We start from the raw sequence: 27806 nt of genomic DNA, 5'->3' as shown, positions 1-27806 counted from the left end.
AACCACATCTGTTATGATCCAAGTTACACAAAATTATAAGGATTTTGGCAATGTGGCACATAATCATGTACTATCTACTATGGCATATGTCAAAATGGTTAACGGTACGGTTTTGTGAAACTTTAGGACTATAATATCCGATGTTACGTGTCACGTGTCAAATTTTTCGTGGTTTTATGCAATTTTGGACCCATAATACGTGGGATTATGAAATTTACTTAAATAAACTAGTTCTAGAACCTTCTAGAACGAAATCACCCGCTACATCTGTAGAGATTTTCTCGCTTGCAGCGTCTTCTCAGTGCTTGATTCCGTGAGAATTTAAGCTCGAAGGAGAAAGAAAACACCGATCGATCTGTTCGTGGGTCTTTCCAACCTAACGGAGGATTCGAGATTAGGAGTATTTTTAATGCCATGATTTGGTGAAACAGATGGAGGACGGAATGAGTGTGTAGGGAGAAATGGGCGGTTGGGCATCATCACAAGGTGCCCAGATTTCCTTCTTTTTCTTTTCGGATATGAAAGGGACCAGCTAGATTAGGTTCGTCTAAAATTAATCTGAGCAAAAAGGAGTTGTGATTCTAGTGGATTAGTTTATCGGAAATTTCTGTGTGGTTTTGCATTCCGATTATTATTCATTCAGTAGCTTGATCACTAGTTGGTCCCTGATAATGTTAATTCCAATTTTGTGGTGTCATAATCATATTATGGACTGACACTCTTTTTTTTTTTAGCAAACTTATGGTTGTGTGTCTTAAGCTGAAGATGTAATCCATTTTCATTATCTTAAAAATGGATTGACTCTCTAACTTGTCTGTCTCGGTTAATCTTGCAAGTTGCTAGTAGTCTACGGAATCATTCATCAAACTTATCTTCTGAATTTTGCACACTTTCTTGGGAAAAATATATGTGTGGTTTTCAGTAATTGAGGATGGATCTCTGAACCTGAAACTGAACTTTCGACAAACACGAGAAGCTATCTCTGTTGGAAAGATCAACTGATCAGAACTGAGAAGCATGAGCTGAATTAGTCCTTTCGGATTCAATCTTGATGACAAGCCTGTTTATTTGCAGAGTAAAAAAAAAGACAGACATTGTTGCCAGATTTCGCTATCACGGTTGGATGGATGAAATGTGCATCATGCCGTATGCCATTGCCAGGATAAGATAAGAACACCAAAACAAAGGCATCTGATAGGCAAAAAAAATAATAATAATAAAGGCTGCAATTGTTCTCTGCCTCCTGTTTAAATTCCTGCTGGGTTTCCAAGAAGGATGTGGCTCCAACGCAGCTATATTCCAGGTGAAAGCGATGATGAACCCATTAATTATATGATAGCTCTTTTAAATATTACTAGTGTGCATAGTTTTCATTCCAGATTCTAGAAGACGGAAATCCAATTTATGCATGATTTTTCTTGCCTGCTTCTTTTTTCACGAACGTGTAAAAGAATTGCATGTCAATATATTAGATTCTTTTTGCTTGCTTCATGTGCAAAGAATAAAACAGATGCTTGCGTCCCTATCAATTATCAATTGCAATCCGGTATACGATTTGGCACTTTTACCTACCTCTTTTCCAGCCTTTTGCACATATAATATATGTGATTAGTCACTAATGTCAGTGGTGTGACCTAAAAAAAGTGAATATTAAGGAAGGAACTACTATCAAATAAATAGAAAGGATGAGGGTTCGAACTTAGGTCGGCTAGCCCACCACCTTGTGAAGCTAGCCGAAAAACCCCTGAGCATTTCTCTGACCTTAAAAGGACGTTTATGGATTATTTAGCGGGTTGCATGGTGTTTACTTATTAATTTATTCCATCTGGTGAATTATTCTAGGCTTTTAGCTGCCGATACTTTGCCTGGTATGTGATTTATTGCCAACCCATTCATAGTATTGGAAGGACATAAACCACCAGTGGTTGAACATATGAAGCAAGATGAATGGTTGGTATTATAAGGGACAACTAAAATGATTTTGTGCACTACTGCAGTGAATTTCTTGGAGTGTTCAATCAATTCATTACTGATGACACCCACTAGTAGGGATTAAACATTGACCAGTCAAAAACCATAAGCATTCAGTATACCTGAGTCTGTATTCCAAGAATTACTAGTGTTTAATGAACTGTAATTATTTCCATTTCTGCTCATAGAGTTTAGATAAATGGTTCAAGCAAGTGACGGTGAATCTAGCCTGATAAACAATTCCAGAAGGGAGTAAAGCTGGTGATCTAATGGAAGAATATGGCACCTTAGCCTTTTATTACAGTGCATACTAATGTTCTTACAAAATAAAGAAGCTTCAGCAAAATCATCTTTGATTAGTGTTGAAATTAGTAGTAAAAACGTGTCACATGGATTGAACTAACTAAGCACAAAAAGAATCTACCATTTTGTGATCACTAGTACTACATTTCATGGAGCAGCTTTATTTTTAATCAAAATACAGAATCTTACAGAAGTGATTGTTGTGCTACAAATAAATCGTCAGTTCTCGCTTTAGTAGGGCTAAGACTACTAAAGGTCCACAGTGATAGATTGCAAAAACACGCACATATTCACAACCTTTCTTGAGCTTTCTTCTTCCATCAATCTCTAACAAGAGTACAAGACATATGCATTATTTCACTGGAAGTTAGTACTATGCCATCACAATCTTTGCAAAAGCAACTACGGCATAACTGTAAGAAATAATCATTACTATGTTAAGCTGCTTAGAAAACATTATGGTCCTTATATATAATACAGTATTATTAGCAGGTACTTGTTTGTATAAGAGCACAAGAAAGTTAGGAGTACCCAAAAAAAAAGAGAGAATAAAGGGTAAAGGGAGATTATAAGCAGGAGAACAAGTTGTGTATCATATTGTTTCTTGATGCATTTGTAATTTGTTCGTCTTTGCTCTCAGTGTACGAACGTTTCTCTGCTTCTCTTCCCAGTTCTTCAGGTGCTAATAATTGTTTTTAGCACCTAGAGTTATGTTTCTCATTTTGAAGTCAGTTATATTTTTAGCGAATTCCCTAGTTTGAACTTTAAGTTACAACCAAGTGATTTCGCATGATGCAAACGAGCATTTCTATCTGTGCTGTATATCTCTCCTTTTAATGCCTTTACACTTTACAGTGGGCGAATCCATTGAGAACTTCTTGATCCCGGGGGCTTTGCCTTTTTTTCCACAGTTTTTTTTTGGGCTCACATCTACGTCAGAAGAGACCAACTTGGATGGCTACAAGGCTATTCTTATCTGCACAGACGATTGAATCATTCAGGAAAATCCAACTGAGCAACAGCAAAGATGCGTGTACCATTTTATGGTTGTTATTTGTTAATGATCTTTCTTTTATACTGACACTATTTTAATCCACTTTTCTATTGTAGGTTGGTTGGTTCTTCGTAGTAGCTCACTACTTCTGGTTCAAAAGAGTAAAAGAAGCAGGACATGTTTGGTGGTGGTTGGCAATGCCTGATTGAAGAACACAAGATTCAGATCAAGCTTGCCTCCGAGTAGTTATCATCAGAAATTGGCAATGGATCTGTCAAAATTTCAAAATTATGGTACAATTGTACGATCTTAATTGAAGTGTGTGATTATGAGAAACGTTTGTTGGAAATTTGGTCATAATTCGGCATATTTTAATCCAAAATATTAAGACAATAAACATGACATTTGTAATATGAGTAGATCTAGTGACAGTGTTAGATGTATACAACTTGAGTATGCTTAATATGAAATAAGCTTCAACATTTACATAGTAATGCAATGCTGCCATTGCGAAGAGTATTAACAAAGAAACATCTAATAGAATCGGGAGAATGAAAGTATACCCCGAGAACACGTCCCACTGCTGGATTTTGAGGCAGTATTGCCTCCGTTGATGTCGTTCATCTTCTTGTTTCCAATCTCCATTGACATCTTGGTGAAGGCGCCGATGCAACAACAGTAGCCACGAAGAACAAGAGCAGTCGCGCTTGAAGCGCTATCCAAAAACTTGATTGCCCGCCTATCCGTGCAAGTTCTCAAGTGGACAGAGTTCCGGAGGCACCTGCTCGTCCCTTACACCTGCGCGCGCAGGTGAACAGAACCGGGGAAGGATTCTGCAGCTTAGGATCAGAGGAGGAGGAACTCGAAGTGCAAGAGTCGTTAAAGAACTTCTTCAGTCCTTTCTGGTCGCTGCGGAGTATATATATGCGAGCGCGAGAGTAACGTTCGGAGTCATCAACCGCGGTGTTTAATTTCGTAACTGACGCGCTCGTTAATATGGAATCAATTCACGGCGTTTAATTCCGTAACCGACGGAATCAATTCACGACGTTTAATTCCGTAACCGTCTGTTACAAAACAATCGTTCATTGATACGAAATCAATTCTCCGTGTTTATTACCGTCCGTTACAAAACAAGAGAGCGCTCGTTAATACGGAATCAATTCACGGCGTTTAATTCCGTAACCGACGAAATCAATTCACGACGTTTAATTCCGTAACCGTCCGTTACAAAACAATCGTTCATTGATACGAAATCAATTCTCCGTGTTTATTACCGTCCGTTACAAAACAAGAGGGCGCAACAGCTGTCTGCCTCGCCTCGCGCCCGCCTGGTTATCCGCGCACCATCTCAACCAGTCAACAGAGACTCTCCACTAGCTCCGTATTTAAGTTGAGACCTCTTCACTTAGATTTCCAATGTGGTATTATTACCCATAGCACTTAATGTGGGCCAATGGAATTTATTAGTATTTAATTGGGCCTAGCCCATTAATCTAACACAGAGGTCTTCCGGTTAGCTCTACAAAATGGTAGGCTAGACGATCTGGATTTGAAGCATCACCCCTTCTAATTATTCGATATTAGGTTCTTCCTAATATTCGCGTTTTTTAAGTGTGTGATTCTACAATTCTTTGTACGAAGAATTTACGGTTTTTATGTATATAATTATATAATTGTCATCCTACTTAGAACTTTCGATTTAGAATCGTGATTTTAACGACCTTGCTCATGAGAACTAATAAGAAACATATGAGATCGATCTGTGGCCTCTGCATCAACCATAAGATCATAAGCAGAGTACACGCGCAGCTGCTGCAAATCATTGGAGATTGCAAGAACAGAGAGCCGTGGGCTCAGTCTGTCAAGCTCGTACGCTGGTTTTGTCATGATTTCTTCTTCCTTTTTCTTTTCTGAAGCAATTCTGTTCTGTTCTGTTTTCTGAACCAAACCTTTTGGATGAATTCCAAATGCTGCAGCCTGAATCTGGTGGCCTTATCTCTGCTCCTACTTGCCAAACTTTGGCGTCAGCATTTTGCTAAATTATTATATCTGCAACCTGCAAAACGGAATATGATATGATACAATATACATGCAGATTTTTCTGGAAATAATTTAGCCTGCTACTGTACATGAGTATATCCATTGTACATGTACATGTACATGAGTAGTATATCCATTATACAGTCTAAATCCCTATAAAATTACTTCGTCCAGTTTTTAATACACGGCAGCGTCGTTGAATTTTGATACATGTTCCACCATTCATCTTTTTTATTTTTTTTTTGCAAATATATAAAAATGTTTAAGTGCATTTAATAATAAACCAAGTAGAAAAAAGCCAATAATTACATTTTTTTTTCTGTACGATGAATAATATCCAAAAACAAACTGCCCCATCAGTTATTTGAAAGAAAAAAAAAACTAACAGTGCTCGTTTTCCATCTGAAAGAAAACTGAGCAGGTAACTATTGTATTAGTGTCAATCTAATCACAAACTTAGATGTTTATGACCCACAAACATAACACTAGTGCTAAGGATTTAAACTCCAAAACCTGTAGTAGTTTATAATAATTTTTATTACTGAAAATGTAGTTTTACGATACTTCACCTTAAATATGTTCTATGATAAATCTAGTGCTAAATCTATAGTTTTATAAAACATCATCTTAAATTTATATTTTTTTTATAATTTAACTAAAGTATCCGTAATTTCGTGTTTTTTTTTTTGCATGCAACCATGTATCACGGTCAATCAATGCAGTAGTATGTTGTGCGCAGCTATCTTGCGGCTGCACCGAGTCCACGAAGCGGCGTTGGCATCGCGGTGGGGCCCACCTGTCAGCCACAGCCCCGACGAGACGAGAGACCTCTCCTCCGTCTCGCTCTCCTCCTCTCTCGATTGCTTTTCTGCAGTTCGACTGTTCTACTCCTCATCGACTGGGTGGTGGTGCGCGATGCGCTTTAAAAGGCGTCGCCTTTGCCTCCCTCCGCCTTCCCCTCGCTGCAATCTCATCGTCCACTCCCCCGTTTCCATCCCCCCGAATCTTCTTCTTCTCTTCTTGCGGTGACTGAGAAGAAGAAAAAAAAAAGAAAGAGGAGAAAAATTGCTACGAGATTCCTTCTTCGTCGCCGCCGCTGCTGCTGCGTTATCCCCAAGGTGAGAGCTTTTTGTGCTTTGAGCCTTTGGATGGTGTGGTTTGGTGGGGGCGCTGATGGTTGGGGACCTGGGTGGTGGTGTTTGCCCGTGCACAATTCGTTCCCTTCTTCTTCTTTTTTTTTTTGTTGTTGGATGCTCGTGTAGGCTGTGGTTTCTTTGCTTGCTGACTTACAGTGGATTTTTGGTGGGGTTTGGGGGTGCGATTCTGAGGTGATCGGCCTCAAAGGTGGTCGCTTTGGCTGGATTGGTTCTTGGGTTGAGTGAATTTCCTCTTTGATTTTGCTGCAGTTGGTGTGTGTTCATGCCTTGCCTGGTGTTTGATTGGAGAATTGGGGTTTGAGGATTTGTGCGGTCCTCTGCGCTGTTAAGTTTTCGGTAGAGACGTGGAGTTGACTATTAAGAGCATAACATCCTTCAAGAAAGGATTCTTTGCGTGCATTTTCTATAGGTGCAGATCGATTTCAGGAAGTTTCAGTCGATTCGTATAGGATAGGTGATGGTTATTTAGTGAATTTATGTTCTTTGTGAGTTTGAGTTTGAGTTGGTTGTGGCAAAGTTAGATGGCAAGTACCCACCACAAGTCTACAAGTACCTGCTTGTTAGTTTCTTCTGGGTAGGAGCTTCGCTGTTTAGAACAATTTTTGTGCTCTTGTTCTTGTGGTCACTGGTCAGGCTTGGTTTTGCAGAGACAAAAATCACATATGTGATGTAGCCTTCAACCTTGTACTGTTTAGTGTTGAATTTGGATAAGGTTGTCTTCGGTTGAACCAAAGCATTAGGTTACCTGTCCTACTTGTTCTCGCCTTCTGTGAGACTATATTATTTCTTGAGTTGTTCACTTCTTAATAAAATCTTTAGGACAATGATTGCTTTCTTTTTTTTGGTTGAAAGGAAGAACAATGATTGCTTCATCAGTTCTGGAGATTGTGGTTCTTAATGTCGTCCTTGTGCAGATAAAAAAAATCATCTGGTTCTTGTTCACATTTACTTAGGGGTCATACATTTTTTACTTTTACAGTGTTACAGCCTTTTGTGTGCCCTGCTGTTAACCTCCCTGCAACCTGCATGTTGTATGCTCAGGAGCCTCATTGAGGCATATGAAACTGCCCGCTATAATTTCTTCTTGCCTGATGCTTAGGATTTTAGCAAGTTCATAATGATGCAGTGATGGTCGTGACATCCTGCTTTTTGTCTGGTGTAGTTTATGCCTTGCTAATACTTATCCATTTATTGATCTTTGTTCTGTTCAGATTTTTGGGATAGTGTTTTCTGTTCTCTCTCATAACTCATAAGGGTAAATGGGTTCAGAAGGACCTTCAGTTGTTACTGTCCATGTTACCGGATTTAAGAAGTTCCATGGGGTTGCTGAGAACCCAACTGAGAAAATTGTGGGCAATCTTAAATCATTCGTAGAAAAGAAAGGATTGCCGAAAAACCTTGTACTTGGAAGCTGCACAGTGCTTGAAACTGCAGGGCAGGGGGCACTTGGCACATTATATAAGGTTTTGGAATCTGCCATTGCAGAAAGAGAGAATGGGTCATCGGCTCAGGGGCAAGTAATTTGGGTTGGTATCCACCTTCCTTGATTCCATATTACATAATGATGTAATGCAGTCAGCACCTTGCGTATTGCAATGCTGTCCTATCAGAAAAAGAATAAGGAAGTTTCTATTTGCCTTCAATGCCACTCGAATAGTCAAACTAATTATCATTTGAAACTTGTTCAGATCCATTTTGGAGTTAATAGTGGTGCAACAAGGTTTGCTCTTGAGAATCAGGCTGTTAACGAAGCCACCTTCCGTTGTCCAGATGAGCTAGGGTGGAAACCTCAGGTTGTGATTTTGTCCAATTACTTATCTTTGTCTATATATCTTGACATTGTGTTTACCGGTTTGATTGTTCCGTGCAGAGGGTTCCTATTGTACCATCGGATGGAGCCATCTCACGGACAAGAGAGGTACAAGTTAAAAAAAGTTTGTCTGGAAATTAATGGATGTTTGTTGAAAGTACAGCTACGAACAGCAGAGTTACATATTATCTTTTCATAGTTCACTAGTCCTTTCCCCCCACATAATTCTAATGGCCATGACCCCACAAGACACCTTCCCATTGAATGAAAAAAAGAAGTCCAAACTGCCAAATAGAACACCATAGGTCTGCTGCGATCACTTTCTTCACTGTTACGTTACCTACGCGAGCTTGATTTTCAGAAGTTCTATTGAACATCTCTTTTCTTCCTATTTCTTTCAATACGAACAAATCAGTTAGGAATATATTCAAAAGGACAATGGTAATCTGTGATTGCCTGATTACAGCACGATCTTCTCTACAAAATAATATCACAAATGCCCCCTATTATTTTCCCCACATGTTCAGAATACCCATATTTTGTGTTTAAAACTTATCATAATGGAATGTTTAAAACCTACCATAATGGACTTATGTGGTTTGAATATGTTGCCTGTATGATAACAAACAAAGATAGTTCATATGCGCATTATTGAATGAATAAAATGTCAATCATCAGATATTTCAAGTTTTGGATTGAGAGTACTGTTGATCTTGAGACTAATCACATTTATCTGAACTTTTCATGAACAACCAGACTACGCTTCCGGTAAATGAGTTGACCAAGTCACTCCGGAAGACAGGCTACGATGTAATGCCATCAGACGATGCTGGTCGGTTTGTATGCAACTATGTGTATTATCATTCTCTTCGGTTCGCAGAGCAACACGGCATCAAATCTCTGTTTGTACATGTGCCCCTGTTCTTGACGATCGATGAGGAGGTCCAGATGCATTTTGTTGCTTCCCTTCTTGAAGCTCTTGCTGTCTTGAACTAGGGAAAAAGAAATAACAATTCAATATTGGAAGCAGGCTGAATAAAACTGTATTGTCATCGATGATATTGGTCTTGCTCCAAAGGGTGTATTTATGAGGAAATTGGCTGCTTAGAGTGTGTTCTTGGTCAGATGCCACTTGTATTCCACTACATCACTTGTTCTAAACATGCCTGAAAACAAACTTGGTTTTCAATAAAAATCGACAGATCGTCGAAATGGATGCATTGCATCCAGTACGGTTGTTGATGTTGCTTTTGCATTTCTGATGCCAGTGCGTTGGTGATTTGCCAGTAAACAAAACAACACCCGTCCTCGTCAGAGTTCAGATATATCTGTCATCCTTTCTTCCCTCTTGCTTTGATAGAAACAGGAACTCCATTTTGCATTTTCGCTCCAGCTTTCACCCGTTTTGTTTGAGTCGTGTGATGTTAACTGAATTTCTAAAAGAAATCAAATCACTTGCCTTTGGTCAGAGAAAGAAGCGATGCCCTGTGCCTCCTTGAGTCGAAGTTCAGAGTTCATCAGATAACAGAAATTCAGAATCTCCAGAACATTTTACAGCGTTCGACGCTCCCTGCCTGCAACTTGGCAAGCTGCATGCCGAAAACTGCAGTGCTGCAAATCTGAAGTGAATGGTGATTGCAATCAGAATCTAGGTAGGCCGTCGGTGGCCTTGTGATTTGGGCCATATGGGCCAGTTTCAGTCGCAGTCCCAGATGTTCCTGGGGCCTGATTACATGGCTGGTAAACCTGCTAGGCTGCTAGCAGCGATGAAAGAATTCATGCCGTTGTTGGATGTTCGCAAGGTGCCAGATAAGCAGCACTTCAGTAGCTAGCTAGGGATAGATCGCCATGGCCGGAGCTAAGCTTGCCGCTACAGTGGCCGCATGCGCCTTGCTCCTCCTAGCCACCGCGGCGGCGTGCCATGGCCTCGAGGTCGGCGCCACTACCGGCGTTCGTGCCCCAAGGCGGAGGCCCTCGTCAGGGCCGAGGTGAAGAAGGCCGTCGTCAAGAACGCCGGCGCCGGCGCCGGCCTCATCCGCATGCTCTTCCACGACTGCTTCGTCGAGGTAATTAAGCACATCGATCCACCAATGGCGACGCACGGCGAGGTGCGTGCTCGCCGGCTAATTGATTAGCGTGCGCCCCGTGGCGTGCAGGGGTGCGACGCGTCCGTGCTGCTCGACCCGACGCCGGCGAACCCGCGGCCGGAGAAGCTCGGCCCGCCGCCAAGGGCCTCGCCGCCGCCGACGTGGTCGTGCTCTCCGGCGCGCACACTTCATCGGCCGCTCCCACTGCTCCTCCTTCGCGCCGGGCCGCCTCGCCTCGGCCTCGCCGCCGTCCGACATGGCCGTGGCGCTGGCGAACCTCCTGCGGAGGCGGTGCCCGGCGACGGCGAGCCCCGCCGCCGGCGACGACCCGACGGTGGCGCAGGACGTGGTCACCCCGCGCGCGCTCGACAACCAGTTCGATCTACAAGAACGTGCTCGCGCGCCGCGTTCTGTTCGCGTCGGACGCCGCGCTGCTGTCGTCCCCGGCGACGGCGAGGATGGTGCGCGCCAACGCGCGGCTCCCGGCGTCGTGGGAGAAGAAGTTCGCGAGGGCGATGGTGAGGATGGCGAGCATCGAGCTCAAGGCCGCCCACCGCGGCGAGATCAGGAAGAACTGCAGGGTCGTCAACTAGCGAGCTACTGATTGAGCTAAGCTAGTGGCCGCCATGGATGATCTGACGTTTGGTCTCGTTCCAATCCATCTTTCATTTTTTATTTCGATTGCGACGATCTGAAGAACAATTTGTGCCACGATCTGAAGAACAATTTGAGAGTGAAGCGAGTGATCTACTGTTGGGTTGGTGGCTTGCTTTGGTTCTGTTCTTGCAGGGGAGAAGTGTTTATTTGTTGATTAATTTTGTCAAATTTGGTTTCATTTGCTGGCGTTTACTGTCATCTCGGATGAAAATGTACCAAATCCTCTTTGGTATTCTATTTGCATGCAACATTTGGGAAAGTCAATTTACAACTCCGGTGCACATGTACTCATCTCTTGCATGTCATATCCAAATTGTTATGTACTAATTTTTTTATAAAAAAAAAGAGTATAACAACAGAATAGATTACAATGTTATACTACAATATGTCGGATTACTGTAACATTTTAGCAGTAACAACAAATATGAGTAACAATACAGTCTTCTGGTATAAATCAATAAATTAAATCATGTACCAATGTATAAATTCAGCTCAATTTAAGTTCGTAATTGAATGGTTTTTTTTTCAGTCATGTATTAAACATATGGCTTGATATATGCAATTGTATTAATTAGCTGACGACCCTGCAGTTCTTCCTGATCTCGCCGCCGGCGCCGGACTTGACCTCGACGGCGGCCATCCTCACCATCGCCGCCCTGAACTTCCCCTCCCACAGCCCCGGGATGATCGCGTTCGCCAGCACCGCCACCTTCGTCTCCAGCGACGTCAGCAGCGCCGCGTCCGACGTGAACAGCGCGCTGCCGTTGAGCACGTTGGTGTAGTACTGCCTGTCGAGCACGTCGGGCGTCACGGCGTCCTGCATCACCGTGGGGTCGCCGCCGCCGCCGCTGCTCGCGTTCGCGCTGCACTGCTGCGTCAGGGAGGCGGCGAGGGCCGGGTTGATGTCGGAGCCCGACGACGACGACGAGTTGAGGCGGTCGGAGAAGGAGGAGCAGTGTGACCTGCCGACGGAGTGCGCGCCGGAGAGCACGACGAGGTCGCCGACGCCGAGCCCCTTGGCGGCGAAGCTGGCGGTGAGGGCGCTGAGGTTGGAGGTCGGCGGCGGGAGGATGCCGAGCGCCTCGCTGGCGAGCGACACGCGCCCGTCGAGCCGCCCCGCGGGCATGGCGAAGTCGACCCCGCTGCCGCTGAGGAGCACGGTGGCGTCGCGCGCGGCGAAGGCGACGACGTCGGCGCAGGAGACGTCGCCCGGGCACGCCGCCTCCAGCGCCGCCTTGGCCTCGTCGATCACCTCGAATCCCCGCAGCGTCAGGTTCGGCGGCGCCAGCTTCTCGGGCTGCGTGTTCGCCGCCGTCGCGTCGAGGAGGACGGAGCCATCACACCCCTGGACGAAGCAGTCGTGGAAGAGCAAGCGGATGAGCCCCGCTCCGACGCCGGCGTCCTGCGCCACCGCGTTCTTGACGACGCCCCTCACGATCTCCTCGGCGTTGGGGCAGACGCTGTCGTAGTAGCCGACGGCGAGCCCGCCGCCGCTCGAACTCGGGCTCGGGCTTGGGCTTGGGCTTGGGCCGTACCCTCCTTGGCCCATGACATGGCCCAGCAAAGCTAGCACAGTGATCACAGCAGCAAGCAGCTTAGTCGCCATGGCTGATGAATCGATCGAGCAAAAATGCAGAAGCAGCTACGAGTACTGAACTGAAGTTGTGTGTGCTTTTTTGCTTCAGTTGCTTGGGAAGCTTGTGTATTTATAGTGCGAGGAGAACGTACGGTGGTTAGAAGATTTTGTATGGTTAGTTCGTTGGTTGGATGCGTGGTAATGTAGGATTAGCTTAAGCTAAGCCAGCATGAACGGTAACATGGGAGCCAATAATTCAGAGGTTGACTTGCGACTTTTGCTTTTCCAGTGATTATGCAATCTGTCCGGGGTTTAATTAACAACGCGTTAACATATTATTGGACTGATGAAATTATATATGGGAGTTCAATTTGAGGTGTTTGTAGCGAATGTTGCTTGGATAAGTCTGCATGTGTGTCTCCGGAAATTCAGAGTTTCAGTGGGCGAACCCTCTGATAAACTGAACTTGAGAGTTTCAGAGTTGGAGATTCGCTGGCAATAATCACATCCGTAGAGTAGGGAGAGCAACGCGTCATTCAACATGGCCACCGGCAGGATGCATGATTTGTTTACAAAATGGTGATTGCCTAATATAATGCATGTACTCCGTGATTTATGCAGAGCGGTGAGTTTAATCAAATTGAACAGTATTAAATTTCTTGCTTAACATTTTTGCTTCAGACAGCGGCAAAGCTCCCTCTGCTGGTTTCAGGAAAGGTCTCTCACCTTGTGAACAACAGCGACCGGGGAAGACATTAACTTGTGATTACAAACCGTGTCATTGCTGATTAGCCATGAACTCCAGGCAAAATGCAGAAGAGAAGAACAAAAGTCAGCTCTGACAATGCCAAGTGCCAACTAGGTTTTCTTCAGCCGAAATGAGGTTTCCTCACCAAGAAGTCAAGAACATGCATCCTCTAAAGTATCTACTCCAGATGAATTGGGCTAAGATACATTTCAATCATTATACGTGCTTAGCTGTTTGTACCGCACCGACTTAACTGAAACTGAAACTGATCATCCCCTTGGCAACAGCTAATAATCTCAACCGCTTGATGAAGCCGGTGTGGCGGTGTCGATTCAGTAACCACATGAATGAAATGTTTAATATTCAGAGTTTCTCATTATTTATACAGAGATTTGGTACAATAAAATTTACTTTCCAATGCCCAAGAGGCCAAGAAACTGCATACCATCCACAACTCTAACCAACGTTTCCATTGGGTTGTGTTGTCGTGCAGAAAACTCCCTACCAGACAGTCTTGTTGCTTGCAAACAAACTATTGAGTGGAAGTTCATTTTAATTAGTCCATGTATATTACCAAAAAAAAATGTTTGACATATCCTAAACCACATTTTTGCCAAGTGCAACTGTGCAAGTCATGTTTAGTTCTTAGCTTACCGGAACAGAGTTCTTTGACACTACTGTTCTTGCTCTCAGTAATACGATGATAATGATACAGATTGCCAAGTTGATCTCCATCCGATGTCGTTTGAAATGTAGATTTGAGATTTTGTTAAAATTTGTTTTGAATTTTGTAACGAATATTTGGACATCTAAACGATATTGTTAACTACAAAGTTGTATATCTCCTTGAGCTCTACGATTTTGATATAAAGTTTGATTTCATCCGACTTTATATGGTGTATATTTTAAATTACAAAATCATAGAGTTAACAAGCTATATTGGAAATTTTATATTTAGGCCCCTCAACATCTTTTGGAGGGTTTTTTTTTTAAAAAAAAAGGAGGATGTGGAATGTATAGATTTGTAAATTTTTGAAACCAAAAATTACTTTTTAATTCTTTTAATAAAAATGTAAAAATAAAAAAAAAACTCCAGCCTAGAGGAATGGGCCATAAACCCATCAGCAAGCCCAATACATTTGGGCCTGTTGCCCAAGAAAGAACTCATAAGCCTAGAAATATCTGAAAGGAAAAGGTACACCTAAGGTCCCTCAACTTGTCATCGAGTTACAAAATCGTCCCCCAACCGCAAAACCAGATATCCAGTGTCCCTTAACTAATTAAAACCGGTTTACTTCGATGGTTTTGACCCCGGTTTTGGTCTACGTGGCTGCTGAATCAGCGTGAGACCCACGTGGGCCCCACATGTCAGGCTGCCACGTCGTGAGTGTCTCTCTTTCCCTCTCCTCTCCCTTCCCCCTCCACTCTCTCTCTGCCTGTCTGGGGCTAGGCGGGCCGGCAGGCGGTTGGGAGGAGGTCGTCGGGGCGAGGAGCTCCGACGGCCGGCCGGCGATGCGGGAGAAGGTGAGGGAGGCGACGGCTGCGTTGTCCCACCACCATGAGAACGCCGGCATCTGGAGGCGGAGGCCGGCGCGCTCCACCATGCGAACGAGCTCGTCGTAGGCCTCCCAGTCGTATCACTGGGGACCCTCCCGCTCCACCACCCCCTCCACGCCGGCACTCCACAGCGCCAGCAGGCTCGCCACCATCGCTCGCGCCCTCCCCCCCCCCCCCCCCCCCGCTTCTCCTCGGTGATTGCAGCGGCTGAGGTCGACTCCCCTGCCTCGCCGTGCTCTTCCTCGGCGAGTACGTGCCTGACCACACGCTCGACGCAGTCCACGTCGTAGAGCGTCTTCATGCCGCCGGAGTAGCTCGGGATGAGCACGTCCTCCAGCGTGGCGTGCTCCAGCTGCGTCGCGGCCTTCTGCCCGAGCGCCGCGTCCAACGCGAGCAGGATGTGCGCCGTCCACAGCTGCGCGAACAGGAACTTGGCGGTGACGACGCGCCCCGAGCACTTGTCGGTGGGGACGCTGGTGACCACCGCCTCCAGGAGGTCCCTCTGCTCCACCTCTGACGACGCCGGCGCCGACGCAAGCCGCCGCATCGACCTCGATAGGGCGGTGATGGTGCCCCTGGCGTACGACACGAGACAACTCTCCCTAGCCTCCGTCCTCACATCGGCGCGCGCCGCCATGGCAGCCATTACCCTTCTGTACATGTCCAGCCCGAGGACGGCGAGGTCGTCGAACCAGGAGCGCGACGCGGCCGACGAGCGCGCGGTGGTGGCAAAGGGACTTGTTAAGTGATCCATGTTTTGTTCTTCATTTAAATTCACTCTTACGGCAGTGGTACCGAGAAATGGCAGTCATCCTCTCTTCCGTTTCTCCTGTCGTTCTCGTGCTTCAGAAACCAACAGCGTTTGCCAGTAAGGATGTGTTTTTATGCGTACGAATTTATCAGTTTGTGTATAGCTTCAGACTTGCAGAGGCCTCTGTCTCTCTGTGTCTGTGTTGCTTCGTATTTGTCGACTTTCATCACCCGCTTGTAAATATGCTGATGGCCTCCACGCAGCGACTGACAATGCCGAGCTCCTCGGCGTGCGGCAGCAGCTCCTCGCGGGACTTGAGCGCCTTGGTGGCCTCGCAGGAGTGCCGGAGCACTGCCTGCTCCAGGTAGGCCTCCACGCGCGCGGTCAGGTTGTCCTCGGCGTGCTCCTCCGTCATCTCCAGGTACTCCGCCGCGCACCGCAGCGGCGCGACGTTCCAGGCAGTGAGCTCGACGCGGACGTAGACGAGAGCGTCGTCCTTGACGGGCTCCCACTCCAGCGACGAGTCGGTGGCGCGGCCGCCGGGGGGCTGCGCCTGCAGCACCTTGCGGCCCGTTATCCCGAGCAGGAAGGGTTCGTTGGAGGCGGAGAGGTAGCGGCCATAGCAGCTGCGCCGCCGCGCCGCTGCCGCATCGCCGGCCGGCCGTCGGAGCTCCTCGCCCCGGCGACCTCCTCCTCACCGCCGGCCGGCCTGCCCCGAGAGGAGTGAGAGAGAGAGAGTGGAGGAGGAAGACAGAGGAGGGGGAAAGAGAAACACTCATGATGTGGCAGTCTGACATGTGGGGCCTACGCTGACTCAGCCGCCACGTAAGCTAAAACCGGGTCAAAACCACTAATGACCTATTGTGACCGGTTTTGCTTGGTTAAGAGACGGTTTTGTGTCAAAACCACTAATGACCTATTGTGACCGGTTTTGCTTGGTTAAGAGACGATTTTGTGGTTGGGAGACGATTTTGTAACTCGATGACAAGTTGTGGGACCTTCGGTGTACTTTTTCCTATCTGAAATCAAACTCCTTTTTTTTTTCTGAAATGGGCCAAATCAAATTGTTTACGTTTTAAAAATCGACTTTGCGAATTTCGATGGTCAAAATTTGGTCATCGATTTGTTTCAATCGTTAACCATGTTTCCATCTCATTTATTCGCTCATTTTAAATACCCGAGCTTTCTCTCTGAACGCATTGACTATTCCACACCGATGGAGACGGAGTTGCACCTCGCCGCCGGCTACTGCGCCGCCACGGGCGTCTACCGGAGCGGCCACCCTCCGCAGTTCGCCGCCGCCGCCGCGCTCTCCTTCCCGGAGTACATCCTCCCGCACATGCTCCTCCCCGGCCGCCGAGCCCGCCCGGCCTTCGTCGACGCCTCCACCGGCGCCGCGCTCTCCTTCGCCGGCCTCCGCGCGCTCTCGCTCCGCGTCGCGCGCGCGCTCGCCGCCGCCGGCCTCCGCCGCGGCCGCGTCGCGCTCCTCCTGTCGCCGAACTCGCTCCACTTCCCCGCGCTCTCGCTCGCCGTGCTCTCCCTAGGCGCCGTGCTCTCCGCCGCCAACCCGCTCCTCACGCCCGACGAGCTCGCTCGGCAAGCCGACGACGCGAAGCCTTTCCTCGCGCTCGTCACCGGCGAACTCGCCCCCAAGCTCCGCTCCATCGCGCCCGACGTCAAACTTGTCCTCGTCGAGCAGCTCCTCGCCGACGTCGCCGCAGAGGTCGACGACGACGAGACATTGGATCTGCCGGCGGCGAACATTGGCCGCGACGACGCGGCGCTGCTGTTCTACTCGTCGGGGACGACGGGGAGGAGCAAGGGCGTGGTGAGCACGCACGGCAACGCGATCGCCATGGCCGCGTCGCTGGAGCGCGCGTGGGGTGGCGGCGGCGGCGGCGGCGAGAAGCCGCAGCAGTACGACGACCACGACGAGGCGTACGGCTGCGTGCTGCCCATGTTCCACATGTTCGGCTTCTCGTCGTTCGTGATGGGGACGGCGGCGCTGGGCGCCACGGCGGTGGTGGTCCCCGGCAGGTTCTCGGTGGAGAAGACGATGGCGGCGGTGGAGGAGTACGGGGTGACGAGGCTTCTGGTCGTGCCGCCGATGGTCGTGAAGATGGTCGCGGCGGCGGCCGGCGACGGCGAGCCGTCGCGGCGTCGTCTCCGGCTGCGGCAGGTGGTGTCGTCCGGCGCGCCGTTGCAGCGCGAGCACATGGCGCGCTTCCGCAGCTGCTTCCCGGCGGTCAACCTCGGCCAGGTTCGTATCCTACCTGGCTATTTGCTACAGTTGCTTCCCTAATTAATCAACGGCTAATGACTACACTTAATTCTCTGCAAAAATAAAGTAAACTTAATTTGTGTGATTTATTTTACTTAGGCTGTGTTTAGTACACGCTAAAATTGAAAGTTTGAAGAAATTTAAATGATGTGACGGAAAAGTTGAAAGTTTATATGTAGGAAAGTTCAGTGTGACGGAAAAGTATAAGTTTGAAAAAAAAAATTGAAATCTAAAACATGTCTTAATTATAATTATTATAGTTTATGTTCGTCACTGCATAAATTCATCTATACAGTTGACCTTTGATGTTTTATAATATGCAAATTGCATAAAATCTAGTCATTCCTGAACTTTTTTTAAAACATTTTTTTTTGTGTCGATCGAATCAAAACCTTCATTGATCCCTTTTGTGACAAATGCATGGAAGACTCAACAGAGATTCCACTTTGATGCGTGGGAACTAATTAATATCAATACTGTCTCGTTCTTTGAAAATAAATAAATAACTAATTAGCTTCTCATCTCTGATGCGTCTTGTACGATGTATGGTTGTATTTGCCATGTTTACGTATTATCTTATTTTTTGAGAGAGAAAAGTGTGATTCTCTTCTGTATGCTCATCGCATTATATATATTATTTGATCTATTTTTAATAATAGAAATTGATTACATCTCTAGCTTATGTTATAAGACACACACGGTCATAAATTTGTTAATAAAAAGATGAAGGTGAAGATAAAAATAAATCAAAATGAGAAATTAAGGTGATACGATAAATCCAAACTCTCATTTATTATTGACTAGCGTTAAACCATATAGATTTATTAGCTAGCAATTCTAATGAAACTATGCCACCTATAGTGAAATAAAAGATCTTTGGCTATAAATTATTTGATCTATATCATTGACATAATATTTACACATTAATTGATGGAAACGATAAATCGCCACTAGCTTGTGAAACACTCGGTAATCGATGGATTCGATCTTCTGATACCTGACATTATGTTAGTTACTTTTTGAGTTTGAAAGGAACCGCCCTTAATTAATTATTCTCTCTCGGTTGTGAGAAGATATATGAAAGAACTAGTTTTAATTTGCATTAATTCTCGGTCATACGTACTGCAACATTGACTTGGTCTAATTCTGCAACTACTTATTGGTATGAGATTTACTACTAGCAAATATAAGTAAATCTTATAGCATACTGTTATAAGCTCAATTATGATATTTTGTAAATTTATTCTGAAAAAAAATGATGGCCGGAATTTTTATTAGATCGATTTTTTATCTAAAAGATAAATATTTATGACCAAAGGATGAAAGGATTATATGATTGCATTAAAGCTAGCTAATTAATTTCCCCGTCATCTCAGGGCTGTGATGGCTGTCTAATTACCCTTTCCTTTTGGTGACACAATGTCACTTCGTCCGGTTATCTAATTTCAGCGATGCACTAATTAGTGAGATGCAGTACATTACTATTACGGTACTACGTACTACCTCAGTCCTAAAATATAATTATGAGAGGCAAAATCACTTGTATGTGCAATTAATACCTGTTCTAAATCAACCGTGACATGTACGCTCGCGTGACACAATTAATATGTACACTAAGAGCAAGTTCTAAGATTAACTTTAATTTTATCTACATTATTTACTCATTAATTAATTTGAAAGTAGTACATACAACAAATTATCTGTGAAATATTTAACCCCGATATACCATAATAATCTTATTTTATTTGTTTTCAATTCATTGGTCTTTTACTCTTATCTCTCTAATCTTACTCTCATCGATCTCTCTAAGAGTTTGTGTAAAGGTTACATATATGTGAGGGGTGGCTTCTCTCCTCCATCTCATCATCACGTGATTCTACTATATCTTAAGACAAAATATTAGAGTCCTACATTACTTGATCTAATGCACTTTGAATCAATAAATGTACCCATGTACATATGTACTGGAGTAGCTAGCTAGTACTCTAGAAAAAACAGGTCGGTACAATTCAGCAAAATACTCGTACAAGCTGAAAATTGTACTCCCCCGTCTCAAAATAAGTGCAGTTTTAGCACTATTCATGTCTAACGTTTGATCGTTCGTCTTATTTGAAAATTTTTTATGATTACTACTTTTATTGTTATTAGATGATAAAACATGAATAGCATTTTATGTGTGACTAATTTTTTTATATATATTTTATAAAATTTTCAAATAAAACAGATGATCAAAACGATGAACACGAATATTTATGGCTGCACTTATTTTGGAACAGAGGTAGCAGCAAGAACTTGCACGGATTAATTCACACCCTCTAAGTACAGCGCCGCATGTACAGTGAGAGAAAAGGGCAGAGCACTGTGGCAGGCGTACTGTGTAGCACTGTAGCGAAAGTGTGATTAAAATCATTTTTTGTACTATAGGTTATCGCTGTAGTACCTAGGTCTAGAGCCGTCCATCTCGAAATGGATGGCTGATATTCACCCAATGTCACCGTACTGTTCAGTCCTTACCATTACTGCTTGATGTCACCGTACTGTTCATTCCTTACCCAATGTTAGACGTATTTTCAGATGACGAACGTGACATCATGTTAACTAAATACCACTCAAAATTAATAGATTATTAATTGGGCGGCACTGGTGTACACATCCCATGTGCTCTTCAGGGGAAAATAGAGTAATTAGCGCATTGTCTTCACAGTTTTTCATGTCCTTGATATATCTCTGGTGTACGTTAAATCAACAATGACGACACATGCATTCCATCCGGTTATAAATACTCCCTCCTATAATGTTTTATAGGGCCAATTTAGATTGCTACCCTACCAAAATTTGCTACCCTACTAAAATTTGCCCTACCAAAATTTTGGTAGGTAGCAAACCAAACACCTCTACTAAAACTCTACCAATGCCATAAATTTGGCTTTGCCTATAAACTTATCTCTTATGAGAAAATTTTGGCTTCAATCCAAATAAACATTTTCAACTCTACCCTACCAAAATTTTGGTAGTACCAAATCTTGCCCAAGATTTGGCACTACCAAACATGCCCATAACGTTTGTACACTATTTAAAAGTTTGGCTAATAATAATTCTAAGATACTTACTTTTAAAAACATAGAAATTATATAGAGTTTGGTTATTGTATAATTTTTTATCCAAAGATATTACATAATAATATACTAATTCTATATTTTAATGTATGACACCGTTGACTTTTTATTCAACGTTTGACAATTCGTCTTATTTAAAAAAATTATATAATTATCATTTATTTTATTGTGACTTGATTCATCATCAAATGTTATTTAAGCATGACATAAATATTTTCATATATTGTACATGCATATGTGCAGTGCTACGGGCTAACGGAGACGACGGGCATTGTCACCATGTGCGATCTGCAGCACAACGACAACGGCATCGACAAGGTGGAAATGCCACCGTCATCGACGGATATGACGTTCGTCGCTGTTGCAGCGACGACGACGGAGGTGAAGGAGAGAAGCACCGGCGGCGGCGGCGGCGGCGGTGGCGTCTCGATTGGGCGGCTCATGCCGGATGTGGAGGCCAAGATCGTGGACCCGGACTCCGGCGAGCTCCTCCCGCCCCGCCGCACCGGCGAGCTCTGGGTCCGAGGCCCCTCCACCATGCGAGGCTACCTGAACAACGAGGAGGCGACCGCCCTGGCCCTGGTCGCCGCCGCCGGCTCTGTCTCCGTCTCCGGCGGCGGCGAGCGGTGGCTGCGGACCGGTGACCTGTGCTACGTGGACTCGCGTGGGCTGGTGTACGTGGTAGACAGGGTGAAGGAGCTGATCAAGTGCAACGCCTACCAGGTGGCTCCGGCCGAGCTGGAGGACGTCTTGGCCACCCACCCTGACATCCACGACGCAGCCGTCGCGCCGTCAGTACACTGTTCTGTTTGATTTAGACTATTGAGCGGATTTAGAGATAAATTAAATACTTTAAGAAAATAGTCTTATTAAATATAGCTTAAAACATGTGGTCTAGTACTAATACAGGAGAAGAAAGTTTTCGACAAAATGTGTATAAAGAGTTAAAACGTGAAACAAATAATTTACAGCTCACACTCTCCAACTCTGCATATATATGTATGGCTAATTAAGTGTAGCATTGCAGGTATCCCGACAAGGAGGCCGGCGAGATCCCGATGGCATATGTGGTCAAGAAACAAGGCAGCGGCCATCTTCAGGAAGATGAAGTCATTTCCTTTGTACAGAACAAGGTACATATATACGTATAGGGAGATCATTATTCAATTAGTGACAGAGCTAAAATGCAGATTAGATTGCCTTGCTGCGCTGCATTAACCGTTTGAATAGTTCTGATAAATCGAGCATGGATGAATTCATGATGTATATAGGTGGCGCCATACAAGAAGATCAGGAAAGTGGTGTTCGTTGACTCCATTCCAAGGTCTCCTTCAGGCAAAATCCTCAGGCGCCAGCTGAAAAACTTGCTACAGGGGTCTATCCTGCATCGAAGCAGGATGTAACCCATGATCACACGAATAAACACCATGAATTTCCAAAGGTTCAATTATCTTTATCTGGACGTGCAGTCATACTCATATCTATACTCCTTTAAAAATCTCTAGATCTGTCACCCCACTATTCTCATTATAGTTTTTACCTATTACATTGTATAACAGCTAAATCTAAATGATTAGCTACATATAAAATTAAACTAAAGTGAGTATTCTCTATTAAGAAAATGTGAGAAATATATTTCAGGAAGGAGGTGTTTTATTTATTCTGGAAATATTGTGATATATTTTCCTTTAGCCGTAGCAAAGTGCTGACGTTTTGCTAATTTATATACTCATCTGTATTGTACTACTCGTGTGCAAAAGGAATAATGTATATGAATAAACAACATCTACTTATCGGCAGACTCTGCAGCAGTTCTGTTAATTCGTGTGACCATTTTCATGTAAAAATTAGACGAGAGTGCCAAAAAGAGAGAAGAAGTACGGGCTTTACGGGGAGAGCGTGCGACTGGGCCGAAATTCCGAGAAGGAAGCAGATTCATTCCTAGGCCCTCCCGGAGCGAAATGGGCCGCATCAACCGTAGCGCAATGGGCCAAGTTATGGGCTGGTCTTCTCCACTGTCCTGGGCCCATTTCGGGTTCAAGCCCTCGTTGCTCGACTAGTCAAATTTACAGCTTGTGCTTGTCAGATTTTTTTTTTCCCTTGCTAATTCGCCAGATTATACACTAGCTAGTGACCAGACAAGTACACTTGTTGTCACAACTGGAGAAAGAATGGAGAGGCTGGCTAAAAACTGAAAAACTTTATTCGATCATATCTCTAATGGAGCGTACAATTAATTCCGTCAGGTGCAAATACAACATTTGCCCCAGATCATCTCGAATCAAGCAACGAAATAATATTGAAATGTGACAATTCATGCTTCTGAATTCTGAAGAAAACAAATCAAAATGGCACGTACGTAGCTAGATGCATCCTCCTCTGAAATTAACAGTTACTCGTTGACAACCCTGCACATCCTCCTGATCTCGCCATTGGCGGCGGTCTTGACCTCGATCCCGCCCATCTTCACCATCGCCCTCGCGAACCTCCTCTCCCACCTCCCGCGCGCCGCCGCGTTCCGCGCCACCATCGCCGCCGTCGGCCGCGACGCCAGCAGCGCGGCGTCGGAGTCGAACAGCACCTTCCTGTCGAGCACGTTCCGGTAGTACTGCCTGTCCATCCTGTCCGGCGTCACCGCGTCCTGCGCCACCGTCGGGTCGTCGGTGAAGTTGGGGCTCGCCGGGCACTTGCTCCGGAGCGCGGCGGCGAGGCCGGGGTCCATGTCCGACGGCGGCGAGAGGCGGTCGGCGAAGGAGGAGCAGTGGGAGCGGCCGATGGTGTGCGCGCCGGAGAGGGTGACCATGTCGTCGGCGTCGAGGCCCTTCGCCTGGAAGCTGGCGACGAGCTGGGTGAGGTTGAACACCGGCGGCGGGAGGAACGCGAGCGTCTCGTTGGCGAGGGAGACGCGTCCGTCGAGCCTCCCCGCGGGGATGCGGTAGCTGATGCCGCCGCCGCTAAGGAAGAAGGAGGCGTCGCGCGCCGCGAACGCGATGATGTCGGCGCAGGAGACGACGCCCGGGCAGGCCTTCTCCACCGCCGCCTTCGCCGCGTCGATCACCTCGAACCCCCGCAGGCTGGGGAAGTTCGGTGGGCCGAGCTTCTCCGGCTGCGGGTTCGCCGCCGTCGGGTCGAGCAGCACCGACGCGTCACACCCCTGCAACCACGAACGACTTGTCACTCAGTGTCATCAATTGCGGCAACCAATGTTGCGTATCCATGGATCGCCATGGACGTACGGATCGATCTGTGTACCTGGACGAAGCAGTCGTGGAAGAACATGCGGACGATGCCGGCGCCGACGCCGGGGTTCTGGCGGACGGCGTTGCCGACGACGGCCCTGACGACGTACTCCGCCGGCGCGCACTTCCGCTTGTAGTACCCAACCCTAAGCCGCCCCTGGCACGCCGCCGCCATTGCCAACACGCACGCCACCCACATCGCAACCCTAGCCGCCGCCATGGTCGACCTCCTCAGCTACTCACACACTCCACTACCGTTGTCTGAATGGCTAAGCTCTCCATTGCACGTCCATTTATAGCACAAATCCGAATCGATCAGATGGACAGAGAGCTAGCTAGTGACAGACTAGTGGTCGGAATCCGGAAGAAATTTGCAGGGTTTTTGTCTGCGCGGACAGCGCGGGAAGAACACATGCAAGAACAGCTCAGCTAGCATGCGAGGCTCGCTGACTTTGGAGCTAGGAATTAAGGAGAAAATAATTAACGATCGAAAAATTATTAATCCGGCGTCGCATGTGAGCATGTGTATTATATTGTCTCACTGCATGACTCTGCATGAGGGAGTATGGGCTTGATTTCAAGCTCGAACACCCTGCGAGCAGATTGGAAGGATAAGCTTTTGTTTTAGCCGCCATTGATTTGTTTACTCTGCTGGGGTGGATGTTAAGCACATTCCGGACAATAATTCCGGGATTGATTAATTAGGATAACTAGCTGTCGCCATGAGAGTCAAATGGGTCTCAGTGTATCAGCAGATTAATTTTGGGGGAGCTCTCTGAAGTCTATCTCAGCACTGATGCAACTTCTCATAAATTCTGCCCGGCCCAAAAACGTAGGTAACATGGGGAGATGGAGTTCTCAATTTTTTTTTTAAAAGATGGGGAGATGGAGATGAAAAGAGCAAACTGTTTTGCACGTCAAGAACTCCAAGTTGTTAAATCTGAAGCTTAATTCCAGATAACAATTACATGTTGGTATTTCTGTAGTTGATCGAGCACAGACCGATCGACCGCCCGTGTTAAGTAAAGATTTTGTTTTTTTGGAGAAAAAAAAGTATATCTCGGCCGTGTACCAAGGATGTCCGCACATCAAGGATATGTTTATACCACTACTGTGGTATCCGCACTTCAAGGCTAGGAAGGAGCTGTTGTGTTTGTTTGAAAAGGTGCTAAGATTTCAGAGAATTTGAATACTTCTATAAATTCTTATTAACATCACGTTATTGCAAACAAAAGTTTTACTCATTGTTTGGCTTAATTATGCTGATGCTTATAAGCCAGAATTTGAATTTTAGAACTTAATTTTGAATTTGTTTTTTTCATCGTACTTTATTTTATAGCAATTGCTTTTGAGTCACTAAGTATATGTGTATAAAAGCTTTTCCCACAGATGATTTTTTATTTGCCAGTAAGTGATTCCAGTAAACATATGAATAAGCGAAACAATGGCGCTATAAGATTTCAGAGTATTTCATGTCACTAGTGACTATAGCTAAACAGTTCCCCTGTTTATGTCATCCCTGACTTCACTTTTCTTGTTGAGACATGCCGTACTGATACATTGCTGGACCTGCCTACAACAGAAAAAAGGGTACACAGAGTTCTCGCTCTGTCCTATAGAAAACATAGAATAGAATATGATATATCTTGTTCAGATTTGTTGTACTAGAATATCACATTCTGTTTGCTTTTTATGTAACGGAGAGAGTATGGTGTAAAATTATGCTACACCTACGGGCGCTACAGCTGATTCATACGCAGCTAGGTAAAACTTTTCTATATAGTATATTTTGTCCCAATAAAAAGTGATCAGATCAGTCCAAGATTACAAGATGCACCCTATACCAAATTCTACAGATCAAACTACAACATGCATGTTTAGAGTGCAGAAGCTAGCCTCCATTATCCTCGAATTTGTTATAGACTTATAGTAGTAGTTTATCGCTCGCTACGGCATCAGTAGACCAGAAAATTTAAATTGCATACATGCATGCATGTTTGCAATTAATTAACAACCGTTAATTGGCAGATGGTATCAGCCAAACTGACACAGTTCACGACCACTGTAAACTACTCCAATCAAACTCCAAAATCAAAGAAAATTTGCAAGGTGTGTATGGGGAGTAATGGTCCGTGATAGATGATGACTGATGCATGTGAGTTGCCACTTGCAAGCGCACACTCTTCCAGTGAGGTGGCCGGACGATTGATCATACGGATCGAAATGGGCGCAAGGAGTACGTAGGATCTGGATCACTCGATCGGGAGGTATCACGTTTCGGACCACGGGCCTACGTGTGTATGTAGGCCTGATGCCGTCAAGATTAGATTTCGGATGGAATCTTGGAGAAGAAAAGGGGGAGCCAAGCCCAGGTAGAATGCTAGGCCCAAAAACTGGTCGATTATTTTAGTGGAATAAGTTTATTTTGTCTCCCTCAACTCATGTCCCTGGTTGAACTGCATCCCTCAACCACAAATCGGGTATAACCAGTCCCCTAACTCCTAAAACCGTTGCAAATCAACTCCCTGGTTTGTTTCGGAGGTGGTTTTATTCCACGTGGCATCTTTAACCCCGTTGACTGGCTGAGTCAGCTCGTAGAACCCACATATTAGTGTTAAGCATTAAAATGAAAAATGGTAGGGCCCACTGTCCGCCACACTTCTCCTCTACTTCTCTAGGCCTTCTCTCGCTCCTCCATCCGCTCGGAAGACTCGCCGGGGATGGCTATGTACGGGTAGGGTTGAAACTAGTTCGCATAGTTTCCGTCCGTCCGGACCATTTTACGAATTCGGATAGTTTCGGTCGGAACTATCCGGAAATTCTCGGATTCGGAAACGAATTCGGATATTTTTTCTCGGAAACGAAAATGAATACAGTAAGGGTACTATCCGTCAAAATCGGAAAACGGTCAGAAACTATCCGGAATTTTTTTCAGATATCCGCAGACATTGAGCAAATTTTAGAAAAAACACGTATATACACATAACTTTTTCATACGAAATCAGATGGAGACAAACTTTATATCAACATTGTGGAGATTATGATTACCCCATATCTACATGGCGGTTATATTCCAGCTGGATATACGGTACCAAATATAGATAGAATATCTTTATGAGGACTCGGGTTAGATTCTAAACTTGTATGTCAAGAAAATACCCGGGATCCTAGTCGGTTACAATTGTATTTTATCTGTAATTCCATATTCCGTTAGGATATGGACTGTATTCTGTAATACGGATCCCTTCCCCTATATAAGGAGGGGTCCGGGTTCCTCTCGGGATGATTCTTTTTTCCAGTTTATACAATCAATAACACACTCGGCGGAATCATCCCCGGACAGGAGTACGGTATTACTTCTTGAATAAGAAGGCCTGAACCTGTATAAAATTCCTTGTCTCCAAACCCATCCACTTTCCTAGCTTGATAGCCACCCCCTTTTATTATTGCCGAAATCTTGTTTCGACAGTTGGCGCGCCAGGTAGGGGTAGCGTCAAGTTCTCGCCGACTAAGTGC

At 45.3% G+C, this 27806-nt stretch overlaps 5 protein-coding genes and 1 pseudogene across 5 annotated transcripts; 3 read left to right on the top strand and 3 right to left on the bottom strand.

Moving 5' to 3' along the window:
• The first annotated feature begins 6169 nt into the window (after nucleotides 1-6169).
• On the top strand, nucleotides 6170-9533 carry LOC4344054 (uncharacterized). Its single transcript, XM_015791830.1, has 5 exons — nucleotides 6170-6429; nucleotides 7680-7994; nucleotides 8157-8261; nucleotides 8339-8386; nucleotides 9035-9533. The coding sequence occupies exons 2-5, from the start codon at nucleotides 7728-7730 to the stop codon at nucleotides 9272-9274; spliced, it is 660 nt and encodes a 219-aa protein (XP_015647316.1). The 5' UTR covers nucleotides 6170-6429; nucleotides 7680-7727; the 3' UTR covers nucleotides 9275-9533.
• Nucleotides 9534-9927: 394 nt separating this feature from the next.
• Nucleotides 9928-11286, top strand: LOC9269729 (peroxidase 2-like; annotated as a pseudogene).
• On the bottom strand, nucleotides 11287-12876 carry LOC4344052 (peroxidase 2). The gene has a single exon (XM_015790116.3). It carries the CDS (start codon nucleotides 12626-12628, stop codon nucleotides 11594-11596), a length of 1035 nt encoding a protein of 344 aa, XP_015645602.1. The 5' UTR covers nucleotides 12629-12876; the 3' UTR covers nucleotides 11287-11593.
• Nucleotides 12877-14518: 1642 nt separating this feature from the next.
• LOC107281648 (BTB/POZ domain-containing protein At5g66560) lies at nucleotides 14519-16451 on the bottom strand. The gene is made up of 4 exons (XM_066312725.1): nucleotides 16428-16451; nucleotides 15885-16207; nucleotides 15161-15640; nucleotides 14519-14528 (listed from the first exon to the last, which is right to left on the bottom strand). The coding sequence occupies exons 1-4, from the start codon at nucleotides 16449-16451 to the stop codon at nucleotides 14519-14521; spliced, it is 837 nt and encodes a 278-aa protein (XP_066168822.1).
• A 419-nt stretch (nucleotides 16452-16870) lies between these two features.
• On the top strand, nucleotides 16871-22695 carry LOC107276326 (putative 4-coumarate--CoA ligase-like 8). Its single transcript, XM_026027232.2, has 4 exons — nucleotides 16871-17914; nucleotides 21295-21842; nucleotides 22079-22184; nucleotides 22323-22695. The coding sequence occupies exons 1-4, from the start codon at nucleotides 16871-16873 to the stop codon at nucleotides 22452-22454; spliced, it is 1830 nt and encodes a 609-aa protein (XP_025883017.2). The 3' UTR covers nucleotides 22455-22695.
• A 538-nt stretch (nucleotides 22696-23233) lies between these two features.
• On the bottom strand, nucleotides 23234-24557 carry LOC4344051 (peroxidase 2). Its single transcript, NM_001425692.1, has 2 exons — nucleotides 24304-24557; nucleotides 23234-24205 (listed from the first exon to the last, which is right to left on the bottom strand). Exons 1-2 carry the CDS (start codon nucleotides 24508-24510, stop codon nucleotides 23444-23446), a joined length of 969 nt encoding a protein of 322 aa, NP_001412621.1. The 5' UTR covers nucleotides 24511-24557; the 3' UTR covers nucleotides 23234-23443.
• Nucleotides 24558-27806: the final 3249 nt, after the last annotated feature.

The sequence above is a fragment of the Oryza sativa genome, chromosome 7, assembly GCF_034140825.1.
Source record: "Oryza sativa Japonica Group chromosome 7, ASM3414082v1".
In the NCBI taxonomy this organism is placed as follows: Eukaryota; Viridiplantae; Streptophyta; class Magnoliopsida; order Poales; family Poaceae; genus Oryza; species Oryza sativa.
Note: the sequence above shows the minus strand (reverse complement) of the source record. Positions and strands in the feature narration are given on the sequence as shown.

Bases quoted from the DNA above. Each gene is read 5' to 3' on its own strand.
- LOC4344054 (XM_015791830.1), top strand. From the start codon at position 7,728: ATGGGTTCAGAAGGACCTTCAGTTGTTACTGTCCATGTTACCGGATTT. The intron at 7,995-8,156 runs GTTGGTATCCAC...AAACTTGTTCAG, and splicing joins CTCAGGGGCAAGTAATTTGG to ATCCATTTTGGAGTTAATAG. The intron at 8,387-9,034 runs GTACAAGTTAAA...ATGAACAACCAG, and splicing joins CCATCTCACGGACAAGAGAG to ACTACGCTTCCGGTAAATGA.
- LOC4344052 (XM_015790116.3), bottom strand. From the start codon at position 12,628: ATGGCGACTAAGCTGCTTGCTGCTGTGATCACTGTGCTAGCTTTGCTG.
- LOC107281648 (XM_066312725.1), bottom strand. From the start codon at position 16,451: ATGTCAGACTGCCACATCATGAGT. The intron at 16,208-16,427 runs GTTTCTCTTTCC...AAGGTGCTGCAG, and splicing joins CAGACTGCCACATCATGAGT to GCGCAGCCCCCCGGCGGCCG. The intron at 15,641-15,884 runs GTGATGAAAGTC...TCACTTAACAAG, and splicing joins ATCAGCATATTTACAAGCGG to TCCCTTTGCCACCACCGCGC.
- LOC107276326 (XM_026027232.2), top strand. From the start codon at position 16,871: ATGGAGACGGAGTTGCACCTCGCCGCCGGCTACTGCGCCGCCACGGGC. The intron at 21,843-22,078 runs GTCAGTACACTG...GTAGCATTGCAG, and splicing joins CACGACGCAGCCGTCGCGCC to GTATCCCGACAAGGAGGCCG. The intron at 22,185-22,322 runs GTACATATATAC...TGATGTATATAG, and splicing joins TTTCCTTTGTACAGAACAAG to GTGGCGCCATACAAGAAGAT.
- LOC4344051 (NM_001425692.1), bottom strand. From the start codon at position 24,510: ATGGCGGCGGCTAGGGTTGCGATGTGGGTGGCGTGCGTGTTGGCAATG. The intron at 24,206-24,303 runs GTACACAGATCG...TCGTGGTTGCAG, and splicing joins TCCACGACTGCTTCGTCCAG to GGGTGTGACGCGTCGGTGCT.